Source organism: Scophthalmus maximus, chromosome 19 (genome assembly GCF_022379125.1).
Source record: "Scophthalmus maximus strain ysfricsl-2021 chromosome 19, ASM2237912v1, whole genome shotgun sequence".
NCBI classification, from domain to species: Eukaryota; Metazoa; Chordata; class Actinopteri; order Pleuronectiformes; family Scophthalmidae; genus Scophthalmus; species Scophthalmus maximus.
Window position 1 is genome coordinate 9494443 of NC_061533.1, and position 22493 is coordinate 9516935.

Below are 22493 nucleotides of genomic sequence, written 5' to 3' on the forward strand. Positions count from 1 at the left end.
GTGTCTGCTCAATACTACAATACAACAATCTTCAACATTACAGTCAGAGAGAGAGAGAGACATAAAATGCAACACAAAAACTCGACATAAAAGGGAACAAGCGATGTTATCCCTCATGAAAATTAAACCAAATGAAGCTGGGACACACAAAAATGGAGTCATTATCAGGGACAGAGGCAGAATCGTAATGATTCTTACAGTCATTAAGGCATGAAAACAGCAAATGGAGGCAGAAGGCGACGCTCACGGGAAGGGAATGGAGAGAGAGGGGAGTTTTTGTTGAAATGGTGTCTGTCTGAAACGGGCCATTGGTCTTAAAACTATAACCACAGGTGGGTTATGACTTGTTCATCACAGATCATAATTCTTTTTTTTACCTCTAAGCACATAGTTTCAGGTAAAACCTTGACATGATTTTTCCCCCCATGAAACAATTTGAAGGATTGTAATGTTACTCTTTGATTGGGTATTCGTTGTCTTTTTTAAGTGTTATACAGAAGCGCCCCATGAGGCACAGTAGAAGCCTTTGTCAGCCACAAAAAAACATTTAATTCCCCAGTTTCTGAAAAACTAACAAAAATAAACATAGGAGTGACAACTGTCAGCCTCAATCTTTTTTTGTATTGTTAAAGCTAAAAATTAAAATTTGAGAAAATTCAAAAATCCCTTTTTTAACTCTAACTTCACTTTGACTGGTAGGTGGTTTAAAAGAAAAACAGTGAACTGTAAAGGACCCCGGAAGAATCGGAAAAGTAATTTTCCCTCCTGATATGATTTGTCCTGGACGCTACATTGGTTGATTTATTCGCTGTCTGTCTGAGCCTCACAGACTGTCGCTCACCTCACTTCCAGATGGTGGTCAAACATGGCCCCCCGAACATCATGGGACCCACAGAAGCGGCACTAATGGAGGACACGGTCTGGTGGCCTATTGTTTGAGCCAACTGTTATTTTAGCCTGCAGTGCCGGGACTTGGCCTGCTGCTGTACAGTCGCTGAGTCATTTAGCATTGGGCGGTCATTTCAGAAGTACAGGAAATCGTTTTTGTCGCCATTATCGCAGTCAATTATGTATAAAGTACGCATGAGTTGAGATTCAAATGCCTTGAGCTGATGCTGCGCGCGCACATGAAAGTCTTTTAATTCAATGTATGCAACAGAAGATTTATAAAATGAAATAAATGCACGAGACAATAGTCCACTTTGTTGCAGTGTATTGTCCTATAAAAGCAATTTTTGCTTTGCTCTAAATTTGCTCCACCTGGAAAAATCTCACATGAGATCCTCTCCCTCGGGGAACTTCATTTCTCAGTGAATGAAGGGCTCCGACTTTGGGAATTTAATGTTTTTTTAAGTTTGTGTTTATTCATTTTTCTCTAGTCTATGCCTCTGCTGGTTCAGAGCCAGAGGGATGTATTCGCATTTCCAAAATATCACCGCCACTGCCGTAAAAGTAACAAGTTCTGTCTATCACAACCCATTTAAAATTTGATGTGCTACATTTCTGTATTCATGGAAATGATATGCATCAGGAATCGATGCTCACTACAACACAACCCCGTCTGCCCCACGGCTGCTAAAATACATTTCATCTCACACATTCAAACGCAGTGGCCTTCCCTCTTGAGCTGACGGTGTGCGATATGCACAGTGCGAACGCCCCTGTCCACCTCTGTCTGCAGATACATTTCCATAGTAATATGGAGAAGTGGATTCCACATGCTAAAATGGAAACACTCCCTCATTGAATAGCAGAGAAGTTTGGCCTCAACAGATGCAGATATGCAGCTGTCGCCATGGATTCCATCATCTAACCCACACGTGGAGAGAGACATTACAATACATCTAACCGACATTCAGGCACGACCTTTGGTAACGGTCTAGTCGCTCCTTTGCCATAAACCAGGGAGCAAAATCTATTCAACTTGCTCATTATGCAGATGAATTTGCTCAGCTCTGAATCACATTTCAGCCGTGAAGAGGAAATGGTTTTCAAACCTCTGTTGCCCTCCAGTGTTGACAGACTAAATCACAGCTCAAGTTAATACTTGCACAGTAGTTACGCCTGTTTTCATTTTGTGTCTCAGAACTCTCTCTGTAAAATAGACTGTTTGTGCGATGAATCGTTAAAAAAATATCAGCTGAAATGTAACATAGCCAATTGTACACGCAGAGCTAAAATGTGGTCCAAGCACAGTATGTGGTAAGATGACAGCGACTTCCTGGACAAGATCATTGTTTTGATATGTAATGTGAATTTAGGAGGATAAATCTCCGTTAAGCTTTGTGTTTGACTGTGCTCTCAAGGTCCACTCTGTTTTTGGTTTGCTGCTCAGTTGTTGTGCAGTGAAATCTGAGCTTCATTCTGCTTCATTTTTGACCTCCGTGACAGCTGGTACGGGGACGGACGCTCTGCATCAAGTGGACCTTGAGTTGAGATTGTTTGCCAGTTGTTCTTTGCGCAGGGCCTATACACTGCCAGCTGGCTGTCCAAACAGGAACTTGCCTTCATCACAGGGAGATAAACTCATGGCAGATGATATATTGACTGTTTGAAGCACAGGTATAAAGCAGCTAATAACATTAACAATGACTGCATACCAATGACATGTTACACCGACTGAGTAAGGAAGTTCTGTTGGCGCAAAAAAAAAAAATGTGACAGTCAGAACAAGTACAGCAGATGACCATGTCATTGGGGAGACTGACATTTCTCACAGTCACAAGGTGCAAGATTGGGTCCCTTGCTGATTATGATATATTATAATATTGTATATTAGTCAATTTGCAATATCTTCTCGTTGTCGTATTTGATAAAGATAATGAGTTTTTTTTACCCCCGTTCTTCTTTGGAGTTGTGTACCACTGCTGATGTGAGTTGTAGAAAATCCAATTTGGGCAAAATGTGTTCAGGGACGAACACTGTAAGACGGCGCCCGCAAGTGGCCACAGCGCAACACGACAGGCTGCACCAACGGTCACGTGGGAAACCTGTGAGAGTAGGGACATCCGAGTTTACACAACCACCCATAGAAACGTACAGAGTTGTGGTCATGCACAATTCTGTGGTCTGCATGACCACTGTCACACAGTGTTTCAGTTTTGTGCACATTAGACAGAATGTATAGGACTTGGGATTGAGGACGATTGTATCACAAGTGTCTCTGTCGCTTGGGATTATAAATGTTCTGGACGGACACGGTCCGTGTCTCATAAGATGTCCTCTGCTGTCTCAACCAGACACTGCTCAGGCTGCCAAGCAAAGCCCTGCTGACAGTCTATTCCTGCCTCTGGCCCACTGCCCTCTCACGCTGTGTGTATGTGTGTGTGTGTGTGTGTGTGGGTGTGGGTGTTTGAACAGCCCTGTGAAACACCAGCTACTTCATTTCTCTCCATCTCACCAAAAGGCTTTGGTGGCAAATGGAGCATCCCTCAGTTGCACTGTGTTGTGTCTGGTGGCATTACGTTGGCCCAAATTCTCCCATGGGTGTTGCGTTGGGCTGAGGTCCTCTGACTGAGAAGGCAATAACATTATACCACATTCAGATCACTTTTCCACACTCATCAAACATATTCATTTACCTCATGTGATCGCTCCCCTCTCGTGTGGAAGAATTCAGATTTCCTCCTTTAATGTGTCACCATGTGTGCTCCTGTAAACGCCTTGCTGTCGGACAGTGGGAGATGTAAGGTTTTATCACAAGAGGCCGACAGCTCGGTGCCAGGGAGAGGCACCGAGCTGCCGACGGTCTGATTGGACTTTTACAATTTTAGGGAGGATGAGGATTCATGAAAGAGACTGTGCCAGCCATTGATCATCTTTGAGAGGTTTCCTTCCCTGATAAAAAGAATATACTTTACGCCAGCAGCAACAGTAGGTGACCAGCTTGATCCTGTCCAAGGTATAATCTGTTTCTCCTTGTCTTTTATTCACTGGATTCCTCCAAGCCTCTGTGAATATAAACAAAACCTGCTCTTTATGGACTTCATAGAGATAATCTGCCCCCCCCCCCCCCCCCCCCCCCCCCCCCCCCCCCCCCCCCCCCCCCCCCCGCCCCCACCAGTCCCAGGTTTGATTTTCTTGCGTCGAGTTTGTCTTTTGGTGGTTTGTCTCCACCTGGTGGAAAATGTTAGGAGCTTACAGAAAGACGCATCGATAAGTTTCAATAACAAAAGTTTTATTAACAATGTAAAATAACCTACATCAGCTCGGACCATTGTACCTTCACGTGCCCTAAACTTTGATCACTATCATTAATAAGCAAGACCCATGCTGCCTGCCCTCCGTCTGCACTGATTGCCTCAGACAAAGGGAGACCCTCCCTGCTCATGTCACCCAAAAGGCTCTTTTGCAAACCAACTTCAACTTTGAAAAGGTTCAGAGAGCACTGCGTAAAGAGTATGTGTATATACAAGTCTAACGTCTCGATTTATTGATAGATATTGTGTGCAAAGAAGTTCTTCTTTTTGAGTAATGTTTCATATATTCCGTTTCAAAGCTGGAAAGTTAAAGTTGGATACAGGTTCTTGGTTTATGGAAGACTAAATTAAGTTACATTAAGAAGAAAAACAGCAAGAAACAGAAAACAGAGACTGTGATACACAACAAACTTTGCACAAATCTGTCATCTCCACTTGGACGGACAAGGGCAGAACTTTGTCTTTGCTATCATCGGGCGGCATCTATTCATAAGTGACCACATTAATTTCTGACACAAACGAACAATCATTATTCCCTTTTCATTTTTTTTGTTAAAACATGAATCCTCACTTCATTGACTCGGGTTTGTGGAAGTGATTGAACATGGACCTCTCATTCTCTGTTACATTGGACAAGCAGATATCACACTTAATTTACCCAAAAAAAAGGGACAAATCTGTTGCAAAATATTTTGAAATATAAGTTCATGACTTTTGTTTTCATTACTTTGCAGTGACAATTTTTTTTGTATTACAAAATAAAATTATAAAATGGGCAGCCTTTAAAAAAAAGAGAAAGAGACAATTTTATGAAAATGGCAGTAATAGATTGGTGGGAGACACAGTTGGTGACGGACAGTGGGTAATGGTGTCTTTGTTGCCGCCTTCTACCCACAAAGGCGGGGCCCTTAGCTGGTTACCAGGCAACAGAGCCCAAAGAACCGCCTCTTCCTCTGTCGGACCAGTGGGTAGGGAGTCAGGTTCAGCAAACTGCTGTCATCTGAAACACATGGACATATGGACACCGCAGCCAAGTCAGATATTATTTATATATATATAAGTATATATATATATATAGAGAGAGAGAGAGAGAGAGAGATTATATTTTGGCTAGTTTTACCTATGAAAAGTTTTTTTCAAGCCACAGTCACTCACAGTTTCCTCTTTACATGTTTTGACTATAAAATATTTTTTATGACAAGTATTCGGGTTCTATCTTACCTTGGTTCTTCAGTGGTAAAGGCATTGTCTCCCTGAGTTTACTGAGGAGGTTCTTCATCTCCCTCATATCTCTGCAATGACACAAATACACAAATACACGCACAAGCGCGCGCACACACACACATACACACACACACACACACACACACATACACATACACACACACACACACACACACACAGACACACACACACACACACACACACACACACACACACACACACAACACGTGACATTGTTTAACAACTATAACATTACTGATTATGTTGAAATAGCAAATATCCCTTTAAATGCCTGTTGACAATGTAAATTATAATATGCAACATTTTTGTGCATCTGTGATCTTTTCAATCCTGCAAAGACTCATTATAATGTCACAAAAAATTAAGAAATTACTCACTTGCATACTTGACAATATGTATCACAACATAAATAACCATGCACAATTATTCACACCATACTAAACAAATGCAAACACACAGCAGTTACACACAGAAGGTACTTACCTTTCTATGTTTTCTATGTCAGTGGCCACCAGCCAGCAGAGTTGAGGACAGTCAGTGGGAGAGGAAGAGGTGTCCTCCAAGATGGGGATGTCTGAGCTCTCCTCGATCTTACTGTCGACCCCGGGAGGGCCGCAAAAATCCTTACCTAAAGTACACAGAGAGCAGCTGGTCTTAAACACGTGTCACCACTACATCTTTTAAAACAGACTGACAAAGAGAGTGGGGGGAAAAGAAGACGAGAGCTGACCAAAGATTGCACATGAGATCACGTGATCATTGAAAACTTGTGTGTACTGGTTTAAGGGTTCTTGGTGTATTCACCTTTCCTGTGGAGCTGCAGGGATCCCAGCAAGCAGACGGATTTGAGCATTTCAGTGATGTACATCTCCAGACAGCACTGCAGCTGGATGAAGAGCCTACAGATCTCCGGGTGGATCTCCCCGTCCTCGGGCCTGAAACGGCACAAAGTGGTAACACAGCGAGGTCACCGGATCTCGATGAACCCCGGATACAACGACCAACTTTATGGATGCAAAATTAGAAAAAAGATTTTGCTTTATTTGTTAGCAAAAAAAGGTATAATTCGTAGATCGCCTCTCTGTGTCTCTTTTGCAGTTTAATCATAGACTGTATCAGTTTAGCCTCAAGTAGCTCAGTCACTCGATGTGTAACCAATGACCGGTAGCAACTCCAGTCAAAGGACTGAAGGGAGTTATACTAAACGGATGTGTTTTGATTTGAGATCTGAGCAGTCCAGCTGAATCCACCTGACGGATGTGAGGTGGCAGACAGTTCACCCATTCTGCTAAGTTTAAATGTGGGGACGGACCCGACGGACAGAAGGCTGCAGGGCTCGGGTGTACTGTAGGGATGGAGAAGGTCCAACAGGTACTGTATGAGGGAGCCGGGTTATGAAGGACCTTAAATGTAAGAAGTAGGATTTTGTAATGATCAGCATATACCTTCCAAACTGGGGTGAAGTAAAAAAAAAAGGCAAGATTCTGTGCCAATTTAGAAAAACATTACATTTAGAAAAGAATACAATATTCTTGACAAAGGTCAGATTCACCTAAACTAATTATCAATTAAATATTGTACCGCAGATTGACCCCATTATAGGAAAATAACTCTATTAGTTGATTTTGTCCTGTATGTTGTGTTAAGAAAGAGAAAACAGCAACTGACAATCAGGTGTGTTAAAGTTTCAGCATGTCAAAATTCTCCATAAACAGCCAACGTCACTGGGATGCTTTTATTTTTTTTTTAAATATCTAAACTTTTAACAAAAAAAGCTATTAAAAGAGGTTTACATTAATATTACCAATAGCCTGAATAATAAATATAAATCCTTAATAATATTAGCTAATACCAGAAAAACATGTCAACTCAATATATGGAAAAGGCTCAAGAACTGCAAATGAAAACTTTCAGATGAGAGAACAGCTTGGGTGTTTGCATCAATGATGAGTGACGTACTTGTTTAGACAAAGGTCAAAATTGCTCTTCTTTCCTACATTATTCTCTTGTTTGAGAGCACTTAGTCCATCTTTTCAGTTTGTTTAACTGTCGAGGAAGGTATAAATAAAAAGCACTGAAGAAGAAAATAAAACATAAAAACTCCATTTCAGTATTTTCATTATTTACCCAGAGAGGATCACTGGCTTTTATGAGACACCACAGTGACTTTCACAACCATATTCATCCGGTGCTCAGAGGGGAAACTTGCAGCAGGTGATATTCAGTGGGTGTGATATCACATGGGAAAGTGACGATGCAAGGAAAGGTGTGAAACTTGCACCTGGTTAGAATATTTTTTCACACAAATCATGCGGTTGCGTTCCGCTCTTCCAACGGCAAGCATCTCCTTCCCGTCCTGGTTCTGTCACAGTGCTGCCTTCTATGCAGCGGTGTTAAAGCTAAAGCACAGCTGTCGCCAGTGCTATCCCGCTTATCGGCTTTCCTGGAGCACATCGGAGAGGCCCCGGCAACACTCGAACCTTTCAGACACACTGGCTTCGTTCGATTAAAGGGGAATGATCTTCGCCGTCTAATTCAAGCAGCGGTGGAGACGGACATTGAAACCCGGCCTGCAGAGCTTTCACAGAAGGGGTTTTCTGCCACGTGCTGCGGATGATTATGACAAGGACGTTGATGCTGCTGCTACACCGTCTCCATTGCTGTGGCAGAAACAGCAGCAATAGCAACACCAGCATCAGGGCAATCGGACAAAGGGCCACAATGAATGGTACTTGTTGTCTTGAACTGTATCCAGCTGTGTAATTATGAGCCATAAAGTGGAAAAATACAATATTCTGCATAGTTAACAGCATGGTTCCTCCAAAGACTTAAATAAGATGCTATTAAAGCCTTGTTATAAAAAGGCCCCTGCTCAGTGGATGCTGTATGGTGCATCCCCCTGCGTGACAGGGAATATGCGGTAGACATATTTACTGGCCGACCACACACAAGTGTGTCACGCAAATGCAGCTCCAAGCCCCCATACATTAAACGGAAAGACTTTGTAATGCATGTAACAGACAGTGAAGGATGTGCATTTTTAAATCACTGTAACATATGGCAAGTGGATTAATTATTGAGCCAGGAAATAGGTTGCAGAGCAGAGTGGAGTACAGCCTAATACAAACTCGTCCCAATGAAACATATTAGTGGGAGAGCACTAATGCTTTCACAGGTCTCCTGCAAATAGTTCATACGTTTCATTGATGAGTAGGAATGTGGGCCATGAGTTGAGTAAACTTAAGCCCGTTACTGTTGCAACTGTGCCGTGGCTTTGGCCGGCAGCTAGCACTGCAGACGTCTGCAAAGAATCTCTCTCACCAGTGGCTTCTTTCTGTCTGATTGTTTTTTAAGTTGTAAGTGTGAGGACGCCAAGTCAGCTGGCATCTTGGCCTCACGGAGGACCTTCAAATCCCAAGTGTCGCTTTGCCCTTCATCCACTGGCACCAGTGGAGAGAGAATGTTGTGCAGTCAAAGTCAACAGACATGTCAGGCGGCTATCCTTCCCGCTTTCCACACATCTGTAGAGCTGCAGTGTGTAATATTTAGAAGAACGTATTCACAGATATTGATAATATTGTCCATAGCTATGTGTTCATATGTATATAATCACCTGCAACAAAGAACAGATGTTTTTTCGTCAACTTAAAATGAGATAAATATAGTTACATGAGGTCGACCCGACCTCCATGTCTGTCGCCATGTTTGCTACGTCGTGTTGAATACGGTTGTTGCACAAAACGGTCCAGAATACATCACATTCGCGTTAAATTTTCAGCGCTGGTGGGAAAAAACGGAAATTGAATCAGCGGGGCGCCACCATAAAGTGTCCCCTGTCGGGGTCTCAGTTGGTTTCGGTTTGCAACTTTACCACCAGATGCCAAAAAACTATCATCACTATCACTTTTAATATGTGTCAGGAGGAAAACGTTCTGAGGGAGTTAAAGGTGAAACCTGATCACTTTGCATTGGATGTTTCATTGTGGAATATTTTGTTATTGATGTGAGACAAAAAAAAACAGGACTCTTATTAACATCCATTATTGCTGCAGAGTTTAAGTATTCACACACACAAAGTGAGGGAGAGGGAGAGACAACACACCAAAAGTCATTGTCTCCACATCATAGATACTATTATCTTCCACTCCCATTCCACTTTGTGCATTAATGTTTTAGAGCCACGCAGCTAATGGGAAGTGGTCAGTTACAGTATGTTGTTGTTGTGATTGTTTCCTGGTAAAGCTGCCTCCCTATATGGCAATTAGATATGTCATGGTTTTTAAAAGCTGAACCCCCCCCCCCCCCCTACACACACACACACACACACACACACACTTCTGAAACTCCCTAGTTTCACTCAAACGCAGCAGACACTTGGAAGATTTCTTTGAAGTGCAGAAGGAGCAGGCTCAAGTTTACGCGCGCCTAAAGAGCGTTTACGCTTATGCAAATTGGAGATTTGCTTTGGGTTAAAAGGGAAATGAGCTGCTTTACAACTTTAGGCGCGTGCATCATTGCACAGTTACACGTTCAGCACCGCGGAGAGCGCACATGTTGCCAACTCACCCCGATATCAGGGCGAGACTGTGATGAGCTGCTCTCGCCATTTCGCAGCCTTTCATTCGGGTCTTCAGCATCTCGGCCCGCAGAGAGGGACAGTCGACGGTGATCTCGCCGATGGAGATGACCAGTTCACGGTACAGAGCCACGAGTGTATTGAATTCCTGGACGATCTGTGAGACGAGGGAATCACACACACACACACACACACACACACACACACACACACACACAAAAAACACCACACAAGGTTGTTCACCGAATAAACAGAGTGAAGTGAGCGACGTGCAGATGTAACAAACGACCTTTGCTTCACTGGTGGTTTCCTTTCCTGGTCATTGCAGTAGAGTAGAGCATTTTGCCCTCACCGCCTGCATATTGACTTGTCAACATGAAAACGTGTGTGTCCACAGCCCCTACTATTCTTTTTGCTTTCTTTTTGTCCACTCTGGGTGCAAATAATCTGCCAGTGCAAGTGCAAGGTGATTTGCTTATGGTTGGTATTTCAAAAAATCGCAACATTGCACATAATCCCAGTGATGTATCCGAATGCACGTTGGATTAAAGGATTTGTATTATTGGTGGTTGGTCTCATTGTGCTAAGTGTGAATATCTGCACCCCGTCGGGTCTTGAGCCTGCACGGGGCACAGATATTTGGTGTATTTCGCCTAGCTCCTGCATGCTGCTGCAGCGACGTACACGAACAGCGAGTCTGCGTGACGTTCACTGGCGTATGAGAGGGTGAGAGAGGCGATCACTCCTGCCAGCGTCTGTCAAAACACAGGGGATCTGTGCCATGATCACCGACACCTTCCGCAGACAATCTTGTAATTCAGGCACATTTTTAAATCACACCACAAAAAAAACAACAACTAAAAAACTAAAAAGAATCATCCAGCAGCTTTCCCACACTCCAAAATGCAAACCGCACATCCACATCTGCACGCGGGGATGATCTGTTCGGCTTCACAAAGCAATGCAAATGCATATGGCTATTTTTAGTATCTCAGACTGAACTACAGTCTTGGTTTGTTGCTGTTGCAGCTATTAGCAGCTGTCGCCTGTGCATCCTGCATCCGCGGGATGGCCGAGCGTGTCGGCACAAAGGAAGACAGAAAGCAAGCTCGGGCTGATTACGCACTGTGCACCGCATCCGTCGGAGGGCACCGTGCAGCCGTCGACGTGTTGCGAACCTTACCATTCTGCAGTCGGCCACGGCGCGCTGGGCTCTGCGGGTGCTCTCGGTGCTCTCCCTCCTCTCGGGGTCTCGGTAGGGAGGCTTGCCGATCTGGAAGATGTTCCCGGCGGATCTGGGGCGGTTTTTGCGCCCATTCGATGCAGAACTCATGCATACACATCCACTACTGAAACAGCCCTAATACAGAACGGTTTCGTCCTATCCTGCCCCCACCACCACCACCCCCCCCGCCCGCCCCACCCCCCAAAAAATGAAGAACTCCACCACTCTCTCCCCACCGCCCTGCACCTGACCGTTCACCTTATCCTCTCCTCTGCTCGCCAACTACTGGCTTTGTCAAACCGCGGCTGGTGCCGTTGCCCCGGCTGCGCCTCGCGTCCCTCGGGAGCAGATCGTCTCCCGGACGAGCCTCAGAGCGCAGGGACGAGCGGCGGATGAGCGACTCCCGCGACTCCTCTCCGCATCGCCTCGACTGCGACGGGGCGCGAGTCACCTTCAGTCCCAGCAGCACACGGTGCGCGCGGTCGAGACTTCACGCCCCGGAGCCGGAGTCCAGCTGGCTGCCGCGTGTCCTCTGACGCGCCGATGTGGGATGGAGACGCTCGCGCTCACGGACGTTGGCCAAGTGCAACCATTTTTTATGATTGCGCGTTTCCATTAAGCACAAATGAGACGGGGCGATAAGGATCTTTCTCTCCGCCGCGCAGCCTCCTCCTCCTCCTCCTCCTCCTCGCAGCAGAGACAAAACAACGCTGCTGCCACTGTCCCCACTGACGAGTCCACGATCGAAGCTTTCTGTGTTTCCACGAGGAAAAGCGTAAATGCACAAAAGAATAAAACGCTTGATTCCCGGTCTAGCGCGGTCTCGATTGGGCTCCCAGCCCTCTGTTCCTCCTTCGAGTGTTTCCAGCAGCTCGGCCTGTTTCTAACCTTGGAGAGCCAGTCGAAGACGAGCAGTCGCTGCAGGCCTGACGTGGCTCTGTGGCTGGAAACACTGCGCACCCAAAGGACGGAATACTAATAAGGCCCATCAAGTCAGACCCCCGCCTTGAGCTGCACATGAGCCCCTGGACGTCTGAAACACAGCCTCCACCCAGTAAAGTCAAATTAATATTACAGCACAGACTTAATGGAGGTCAATTTAAAGTTGACTATATGCAGTATATTGATTACCACTGTTGTACGCGTCTACTGTACCATGATAGGGTTATGCAGGTCCATTTTATGAAGATCAAATGTTCACGTCTGCTCCAAAAGATATGGGCCCAATCGATATACGTTTATATAGTGTGGTGTATGTTACCTTATTTGAATTCATATTCAAATTCAAAAATTTAAGTTGTTTAGGAATGTTTTATGGGAAATTATTTGCCTATAGATCTGGCAGCAAAATGCTTCACGCTTACGGTAAACTGTAAATGCACCCGAATCCATTGGCGGCTGGATGACTGTGTGCCCTAATTTTCCTTTCAGTGCCACAGGAAGGAAAGTATGTGGAAGATATTCTGAATAAATTGGGTCCATTTCAGTGTGAACTGAAAGAAAGGCTATTAAAATCCATCAATGTGTGTGCTTTACACACACACACACACACACACACACACATCCACAGTGCTATTCACATGTGTAAAAATGAAAAAAAAGAAAAAGCAAAACAACATATAGAGACATATGTTGCACAGGGAAGTTGGAGACTTGAAGTGTCGTTTCTAATCGTTTTGTATGTATCCGATTATGCGGCGACACAGGATCTCATCCCCTGGTCTCTTCGTACGTCATTCACTGGAATCGTCTAAAATGGCAAACTTGGCCCAGAGTTAATCAAAAGCTACTGCTTCAATGAATTGTCAACTTCTTAGAAAACCTTTCTTCCCCAAATTCTGTCACACAAACTGCATGTACATGTCCCAGGTGCCAGTTCTCATATAGGCAGCGGCCCATATGAACACATATGATGTGTCATCAGACCACTTCACCTAACTTGTTAGCTCACAATGATCTAAACACAGTTCATACCATATTTACACGTAGGAAGGAAATGTAAATAGTAAATAATATAAACACTGACTGATCATGATATTTTATTCATTTACAAATTATTTGATAATACATGCTACAATTGCTCCATGATATGAATAAATATGAATTAATATTTCACAAACTTATATAAAAAGTGTGTATATGATGAGCTCCTCGTTAAGTGTTAATAAACACATTTGTGGTAAACCATCACTAGTTGATAAAAGACTCATCATGATAATGTAATGGGCTATAAATGACTTGAACTTGATTGGAATTGTAAAGACTTACCAAACTGGGACAAACGTGTGCAGTGAGAGCTCATATAGGTTCATGATGCATCTCATACTTAAATCTGATGCAAATAGAAAATGAAAGTGAAGCCTGGTGGAAAGTACAAAAGGGCATTTGCCATCCTAAAAACTGTACAAATATATGGTGTATTAATAATTTATAAACTGAAACACAGATTTTCATGAAACCCAAAACAAATTGTCTTAACTCATACCAAAGAGCAAATTGTTCTTTTAAATGAGTTTTATGACTGTGCATGAACATGAAAATCCAGCCAAGAAGTGTTCACTCATGTTATTCCTCTGTTTTTGTTGTTATATTGTGGTTTGGGTGTGATTATTTTCATAAACTGTGATTTACCCCAATTTATCACAATATTATCACAATATTTGATATCCGTGGTACTGTTGAAATGTCACATTCACACAATTACCAGATAACTGTTTATGTATGTGTTTCCCAAGGTCAAATTAAATCCATATTGGTTCCATTGTCCATTAGACTTTTCAGAGTAATATTTTGAAAATATTGTATACTATTATTGAATATATTATATTCAAAAATAATTTTACTTTCATATGTTTAAACCACCACTTTGTTCATCTCAACATGAGATGATGTAGTAAGTTTACAACTGAAGAAAATAAAATTGGATTGAATATAAAAGTAGTAAGTACTAGTAATTTATATGTCAGTGAAAGTTTGATTTGGAGTATTCCAGTTGGCTGCAATCCCAATAAAAGAAAATGTAAACTTTATTCGATTATATGAAAAGTAAAACACTCCAGCTCAGGAGCTGCTATGTTAACTTCCGGCCATAAAGCCTCCAGGGACATGACATGTTGTGCAACTGACATTACGAGTGCATCACGTGGAGACAGAGAACATTGGATTCCTAAACATCCCTTACACCATTTCCCCATTTCAATTATTTATTAATGAGAGACAACAAGCATGGTACACTGTTGTTTTCCTTCCACCACACCATCTCACCTGCTTGAAATGTATATGAGTATATATATATATATATACATGTATATATGTATACATATATACTTGCCTGGCCTCCGCTTCATTTTAAATTCCTTACTTTACGATCATGCTCAAGTGTTTTCATCATTTCCCCTTTCTTTCTGTTGTGTTCCATCACTGTTCTCCAAGACTGTCAAAAAGAAGGGAAGAAGAGGTAGCAAAGGAAGCAGAATATGAAGAAGCCGATAACCCAGTTGACTGAGTAGATGTAGACGATGACCAAGTCCATGTCAAAGCGCCAGCCTCGAGAGTCGTCCTCAAAGTCCATGGCGTCCAGACGGTAGCCTCCTCCATGGGGGAACTGGCGTCTGGCAATGGGACTGGACGGCCTCTGGAAACCTGGTTTAGGTGACAAAAGAGGCATCTCATCTGGTGGGTTTCATTAAAATGACACTCCACCCAAACCGTATGAAAACTGGCTGTAAAACTGTTCCACGTTAGATTTCTCAGTGCTTGAATTAATGCACGTGTGTTTAAATTAATCGCAGTGTTGACGAGTCTTCAAGAGAATACAGGCAGGATACTATCAGGGATGGAAAGGTCATGTGCTCAGTAACATTTCTGGGAATTTGGGGGTATTAATGACACTAATGACCAGTTTACATTGTATGACGACAGACATATTACGTGTTTGTTTTTAAAGTTGTTTTTGTCTCTGTCAAATAAATATCTTTAAATGTTCTAGGTGATTCACAAAATATATTCATTTTGTGTTGCGCAGTAGAATTGTGAATGTTGGACAATAGAGAAGGCGGTGAAAAGTCTGTACCGTGGGAAGATAAAACTGCTCAGTATGTTTCAAATAACCATTATTTTGTTGAAGTATGGCTTGATGCAGTCTCTTCATGTTGTGATACTTCCTTAATTTGAAGTATAATACATTGAGCTATTTCTTTTTGAAAGTCATAATTCTTGCCACTGAATATATATTGACAACTTGATACTTAAAGATTTTGCACTTTAATTAGTCCCACAATATCTGTAGTAATATATTTTGTAGGTAAGACACAGGGGGGGAGGGGAGGGGGGGGTACTGTATATCACTGCTCAATCAGGCATCTGTCTTATCTTGTAAATTTAACAGAGAGTGTTTCCATGTACGGTGAATTAAAACACTTGCCTCCAAAGATACGGAAGAGTTTTCTGCAGCTCGGGAGAGGCCACTTTGCACAACTCGCTTTCTGAAAATTTTGTTTCCTGGACAGGTATTCCTTTGGGAAGAATGTTCTTGCTGTTTGGTTCAGCTCTGCAAGGTAGACAAAGAGACAAAACTTAAGAGACAAAAGAGAATGTATAAGTCACGCCTCCTCTTCTTGTTGGCCTGGAGGGATAGTGTTGGATTTATAAATAAAAAAAAAGAAGCAGCAGATGAAGCAGCACTAGACTCCCTCATTTTCTCCTTGTTCCGTTTCAGTGTGACCTTGGCTTTGGTAATCAAAACAAGAATCCAATCTACCATCCTTGTCACCTAATCACCAACAAGAGTCCTTAGTGTGTCTGCAGTTCTCATTACCGTGGCCACGTCTTTTTGTGGCCACTGCCGCTCATTTTCTCCTCCTGCAAAAGTCTAGAAGTAGGTCAACGTGAATCACAGAACTTCATTACTCATTCATGGGTTTGTCCAAATCAGACTACATCCTATGTATTAAGTGTGCAGTGATTATGTGGGTTACATAAAATATGTATGTCAATATGCAGCATGTACATTAGGTGCAACAGCACATAGTATTAGAGTGTATTGTATAACATTGCTGTGTAAAGACAGTATGTGGCATTAGGATTTCAATTGTCACTGGTAAAAAAACCAAAAACATGTGTTTTTCTATGAATAGTGCTTGTTATTTCCTATGATAGTCAGAAATCAGGAACTAAAAATGTTCAGATTGGGTTTGATCCCGTCTTCGCGATCTGGGTGACTCATCTGGGCTCAGCTGAACTAAAGGTCCCCCCTGCTCCCTGTGGGACATCTGCAGCTGGGCCCTCTGAACACACCGCAGCTCGGATGTTGCCCGTGTGACAGCCACCACACACGAGAATACAAATACAGCCGCAAACATACATGTAATTCGACGCGATCATTTCATTCATATGAATCTAATTTAACTAACGTCAGCTTAATCGCAAATTTAATTCAGTCCAGAAAACCGAACAGGAGTCACGAGTAGAGGTGGTGTTTTATGCATTGGGAGCTTTTTGCCCTTACGCTCACCCTTCTGGAAGAAGACGTGCGTGATGATTGTTCTGCAGAGGGGGCAGGGGGTGTTGGTCGGGCTGCTCTTAGCCAGCGTCCTCAGACAGGGCTCACAGAAGATGTGGTTGCAGGGGTGGCACATGTAAGGGCTGAAGTACACATCCAAACACACGGCGCAGATGTAACCTTCCCTGTCCCCGGCGCTCATGTCCTCCTCATCCTCACTGCTGCTGCTGGATGGGTTTCCTGTCGAGCTCTGGGCGGGAAGGAGACTCGATAATTTTAAAACAATGAAAGGATTAAATTAATTGTTGGCACACAGTGTCAGCATACATGCTTGTATATGGACAAATATATGTTGCATGACTGCAGACCTCCTCCGTATGTGGATGAATATTTACGTGCATACATTAGAACATGCAGGTGTTCATCTGCAAGCAGATATGCTGTAGTGCTGATATGCAGAGTGATTTTTTTTTCATGTTCAATTAAAATTTATTTTCCAGCTTTTCTCCAATTTCAAATTTCCATTCAACTTAATCGAAGGTTTCATTTTCAGCTCACTCTACATATAAAGGTACAAGATTCTGATTACTCAGGACCTGGGGGCCTATTTTCAGAAAGCAGGTGTAGTGAGCGTGTTAATCCTAAATTGAGGGAATAGTCAGGGTTTTTTCATTCCAGAAATGGAGATGACTTTACCTCTGAGTCAGTTTCTTGGTTACCTAAACTGCTTGCTGGCAGGTTTACATTAGCAAAACCCAAAGTTTCCCTCCATCTCCTCCTCTACTGCTGAGCTCGAAGAGGCCTTTTGATATCACAGCATTGGAACATTGGAGCTCATTCGTTTGTAAAATCCTGATTTGACAGAAGTTTGTTCGCCAAGACCGTATATTTGCTATCATTGCCTTATTTATGATCAGTTATTTATCAATATAAGGACAGAGACAGCGTTCTAAGCTCAGAATAAAATATATGCACGTCCGTCTTTATAACACTGAGATATAAATATGACTTTGCAGGCTAACTTTGTAAAATATCTTGAGACACATAAAGACACTATGAATCATTGTTTCTTTTGAAGTTATGGAAAATGTAAACATGTAATGTTAAAACTGCACTAAAGTTGGTTTGGTTTAAACTTAAGATTTTGCCTCAGTGTGTTTGCTTTGCAGACGGGGCACAGCAATCCAAGGAAACAAAAGTTAAAAGAAAGAGGACATTACAACTGTATCGATTCATCACAGCAAAAAACAGGCCTCAATACAATACAGCAGCAAGCAAAAGAAACCTAGTACAGCTGCGATATAGGAGAACTATTGACCATAGCCTTTTCCACTCACCATGCACGCACGCTTAACTAAAAATGAACAAAAGTTAACCCCCTCAGGGTTCATCAACTCAGAGTTCAGGGTTCAGGCCCATAGTTAACTGCTTTCTGAAACAGGCCCGAAGGTGCAATGAGATATTAAACCTGAAAATTTAAACCCAATTCTGCACGGACATTTCTACATACAGCGAGCTACTCAGATAGAGAAACCGATCCAGAGATGTGGCCTTTCACATATTAGGTTTTAAGCATATCTTTTTTCACTCCAGCATTTTATCTCACCAGCTGGTAGTAAATACATTATATGTGGAAATGACTTACTTTGTGGTCCTTGGTACTTTTCTACCTGGTACACCCTATTAGGCGAGTGTAAATGTCTTTGACACACACCTGTGCAGCATAATAATATGTGTGAGGACATGAGTGTGAGGTAAGAGGAGTGAAACGTCCACCTGCATTTTCTCACCTCTTATATTACAGCATAAACACAGAGAGAGCAATCTGATCCTGACACTGGCCCTAATCCAAACTCCATTCACTCCACAGGAAACAGAGAAGTGGAGCATCTCAGGATGATGTTAATCTTGAGCAATCTATCATAGGTTTTCCATTAGTCATAGAATGAGTCACACAGACACAATTCTGTAAGATTAAAAAACAAACATTTGTTTACACTGTAGATGGGAAACCCTTTGTTATTTTAATCTAGCTGGCATCTTTTTTTTAATTTCATACGGCACAATAGATCTGCCACCCCCACCGCTCGAATCCCTCTCCCAAGTGCCTCCGCGCCCAAATCCACACTACAACTCACAACTCATTTTGAGAACAGTATCTGGGGGACCCTCAGGTCTTCCGCACACCATGTGTCAGTAGATGCCTGGAGAATGGCGTCGGAAGCTCCGGATTTGAGAGAGCCTGGGGGTACACAGAGAGTAATTACCGCTCTCTCACCCAGGGGGAGCTCCAGGGACCTCCCTGTCACACCAGCCCTTCCTCCCAAGGTGTGTCATTAACACAGGAGAGAATACCGCGCTCGTAGTTTCCAAGTTATCACGGGCACTGAGGCTCTCCCCTGGCAACATGCACTGTCACATGGCAGATTTGTCTTGGTTTAAATGGCAAATATCTACATAAATAAAAAAAATACACCTAGTCTTCGTCATAGAGAAGCATAAACTAATACATTTTTTTTAAAAGTACATGGAATATGAAGATGGATTTGACTGGGGTTTGATTAAAGTTCCACTACCATGAAAAAAATGGAGTTTGTGTAAACTTTAAAGATTCATAAATCTTTTACTACTAAGGGTTAGGGTTGACTGCAACTAAAACCACATTTCCGCTTCTGTACGAGAGCAATGAGATGAGCTGAATAGGGTTTCTGAACAATCCAGCACTAATTGCCTTTTCAGCACACCGGATGAAACCACTTCCTGAGGAACACTGGACGACAATAACACCTGCTCTGACCTTTGACCTACGGCACACTGCATGCAGAAAGCACCGCAAGACTTTCGACTTGAGGTCTAAAACTAAGTTGTCCACCAACCAAGTACGTTGTTTAGTAATGCTGACCTGCCAGTAGTACTTCCAAGTGCAGTAATGTTACTTTAATAGCAGAAATGTTGCAGTTGTACTGAACTGCTGCCAAGTGGGAATGAATGTAACTGTGCAAGTGCAAAGTTGGACAGAGCTGAGAAAAGACGGTGCGTGTTCAATGAGCCTTGATTATGATAAATGAGCGAGCGAGCCCATTCAATTTATCCTGAATAAATCAAAGTTTACAGAAATAGTTAATTGGAAAAATCAACCCTTTTTGCTTTTTGTCTGAGAGTTAGGTGAGAGGATCAATACCACTGTCCGTTCGTGCATTTAATATGGAGCTGGGGCTAGGGCGCGATTAGGTTAGCTTAGCATGAAGGTTCAAATATGCCCCAAGCACCATAAAAGCTGACTAACTTGTTTGTTTGAGTCATAAATAAACTGAAATGAATCTTAAATAGCCTATTAGACATTTTTGTTGTGTATATATATATAAAAAAACAATGTAGATGTAAGATGTAAGCAACATTTTGAGTTTTTTACATTTTTTTATAAACTACACAACATTGTGGCAAGCTGGGAAAAGGTTTGACAGTGCATCATGCGTTCTCCTCATGGTGCATCCACCACGTAACAATCACAACAATTCTATCTGTTGGAGCCAGAAACATCACGACACGTCAACTTCAATGAGAGACAAAGAGGAATATCTTAGCTAAAAAAACAAAACAATTACAAAATGGATATACTCACTTTCAAAGCATCTAATTCTATGCAACTTTCTCTAATGCAGCAGTTAGAATAATTTCAACCCACCACATGACTGCAGATCTGCGGCAGCCAATCAAAACAGAATCTGCTCTTTTGTCTGCCTGGTTTTGAAGGGCCCTCTGCGCAAGCCTCATCATGCAACTGATTCAGATGTAACCCCACTTTAGACTGCGCAGACAATGGCTATTGAGAAGAGCCTGGTGCTGATGGGGCTGTCGAGAGTCAGAGTCTGGGTGACACACACACACACACACACACACACACACACATATATATTTACATATATATATATATGTATATATATATATACATGTGGCCGGATACTACACACTGTCATATAAAGTGCCATAAATAAATACAGTGAAAGTAGTGACACAGCAAATCAGATTTTTGTATCACTAACACACACACACACACACACACACACACACACACACACACACACACACACACACACACTGCCTTAACCTTCCATCTTAAAATGCAAATAGACCTTTAAGTGGACCAGTTAGGTCATTTAAGTGCTGAGGTGCCCGACAATAAATCTCACAGCGACACTTGAGAAACTTTTGTTTGCTGCGTCTACTTATTTACTACAAGTCATCATACCACCAAAATAAAAAACCCAGTGTTTTTTTTTTGTCTTATTCAATGTGAACTACAATTCTAATGCACACAAATAAAGACTGCACATGAAAAGGGATTTTAAGGTTTGATATGGTAAATAATAGCATGTGAGTCATTCAGCAGTAGATCATTGACCCTGCGTCTCCCCGTTTTTTCCACATTGCGTCAATTGCTGATTCAGGATTTACATTTTATTATACTATCGATTGAGAAATGGGAGAGAAAAATAAATAATTTAATAATCACATCAGCACTTCTGTGGTTCTTTAAAATATTTGGTTTGAGAACACTTCAGTACCCATCATCATAATGACGGCTCTGTTAGTTTCCGTTCACCTGTGTGCTCTCCTGCAGTTGACTCTGTCTCCACCGCTCCCTTCTCCGCTGCCTCCTCCTCAGACACTTAATCCTGTTCTTCTCTCTCTTGCTCATCCTCCTCTCTGCAGTAGAGACACAGGGGGGCACCGCTGCCGGGGTCATGGTTCGACCCATCACCTCCATCACACCACTGCCTTCTTCCTCTGCATTTTCCACGTCTTCCTCCTCCTCCTCCTCCTCCTCTTCTTCTTCGCCGTCGACTTCCCCCTCCTCCTCTGCTCCTAACTCTGAGCCATGATGGCTTGGCCCTGATCTTCCAGTTGCTCCCCCTGTTCTCACCTCCACCCAGAATGGATCCAGATTGCTGGATGAACTAAATGGGAAGCGGTGTAGGTCGCCTGCAGGTCGCCCCTGGGGTGACAGGCGTGTGGATCTGGATTGGATGGTGGGCTGAGAAGACATGGACCTCAGTGCGGGCCGAGGGGATTGAGCATTTAAACTGATGGTGTTGGTCTGGGAGTAGCCAATACTAAGAGGTCGGGGACATGTGTGTCCTCTCGGCAAATTGTTGGATCCTTCTCGCACTTCCCAAGAATTACTTCTGGACAAACTTTCAGGGCTTCCTGTTCCTTGTCTTTCCTGGGCTCCATCTCCATGTGTCTCAGCTCTTTCAGTCTTTCTCTGCCGTTGTTTTCCTCTGTCCCTGCTTTCTACGTGTTCAACATTGTTTCTTTCCTCATCAGTTTCTTGGTTGCCCTCTTTCCACCTCCCTCTGTTGACATCACCGAAGGTCTTTTTGTGTGATTTCCTCCCCGGCAAGGCTGGTCTCATCAGGTGCTCGGCACTGCTTGACCTTCCCTGTCCAGCTGGATCTGCACTTCCCAGTCGATGTCTTACTGCCTTTAAACACGAGGCGTGTGTCTCAGTGTTGTGGTTTTCTTCCTCAGTTCCATGACCTCCAACTCGGCTTGAGCCATTCACACCAGAGGACCCTGCACGGGAGCCCATGACGACGCTTTTGCAGCCACTCAGACGTGTCTGATGTGACTTCAATCAGCTAGCCTCGTCTTTCCCCTGTCATCCTTCCTTCAGTCCTGTTTCTGCTCCCAACTTCCTCTGGATGTTTAGAGTCAACCTCTTTCTTCCTTTATTTTTTTAAGAGT

The 22493-nt window shown here is 43.0% G+C and overlaps 2 protein-coding genes across 3 annotated transcripts; both read right to left on the reverse strand.

Annotated features, from left to right (window-relative positions):
- Positions 1-4156: 4156 nt before the first annotated feature.
- On the reverse strand, positions 4157-12219 carry rgs7bpa (regulator of G protein signaling 7 binding protein a). 2 transcript variants are annotated; one of them, XM_035641062.2, is made up of 6 exons: positions 11504-12219; positions 10011-10177; positions 6249-6379; positions 5928-6072; positions 5421-5491; positions 4157-5199 (listed from the first exon to the last, which is right to left on the reverse strand). In XM_035641062.2, the coding sequence occupies exons 2-6, from the start codon at positions 10079-10081 to the stop codon at positions 5108-5110; spliced, it is 510 nt and encodes a 169-aa protein (XP_035496955.1). In that variant the 5' UTR covers positions 10082-10177; positions 11504-12219; the 3' UTR covers positions 4157-5107. The 2 variants fall into 2 exon arrangements, with proteins under 2 accessions (XP_035496955.1, XP_035496954.1); XM_035641061.2 differs by lacking the exon at positions 11504-12219 and adding an exon at positions 11204-11413.
- A 2462-nt stretch (positions 12220-14681) lies between these two features.
- rnf180a (ring finger protein 180a) lies at positions 14682-22493 on the reverse strand. Its single transcript, XM_035641060.2, has 4 exons — positions 21349-22493; positions 16758-16995; positions 15669-15794; positions 14682-14887 (listed from the first exon to the last, which is right to left on the reverse strand). The coding sequence occupies exons 1-4, from the start codon at positions 22336-22338 to the stop codon at positions 14682-14684; spliced, it is 1560 nt and encodes a 519-aa protein (XP_035496953.1). The 5' UTR covers positions 22339-22493.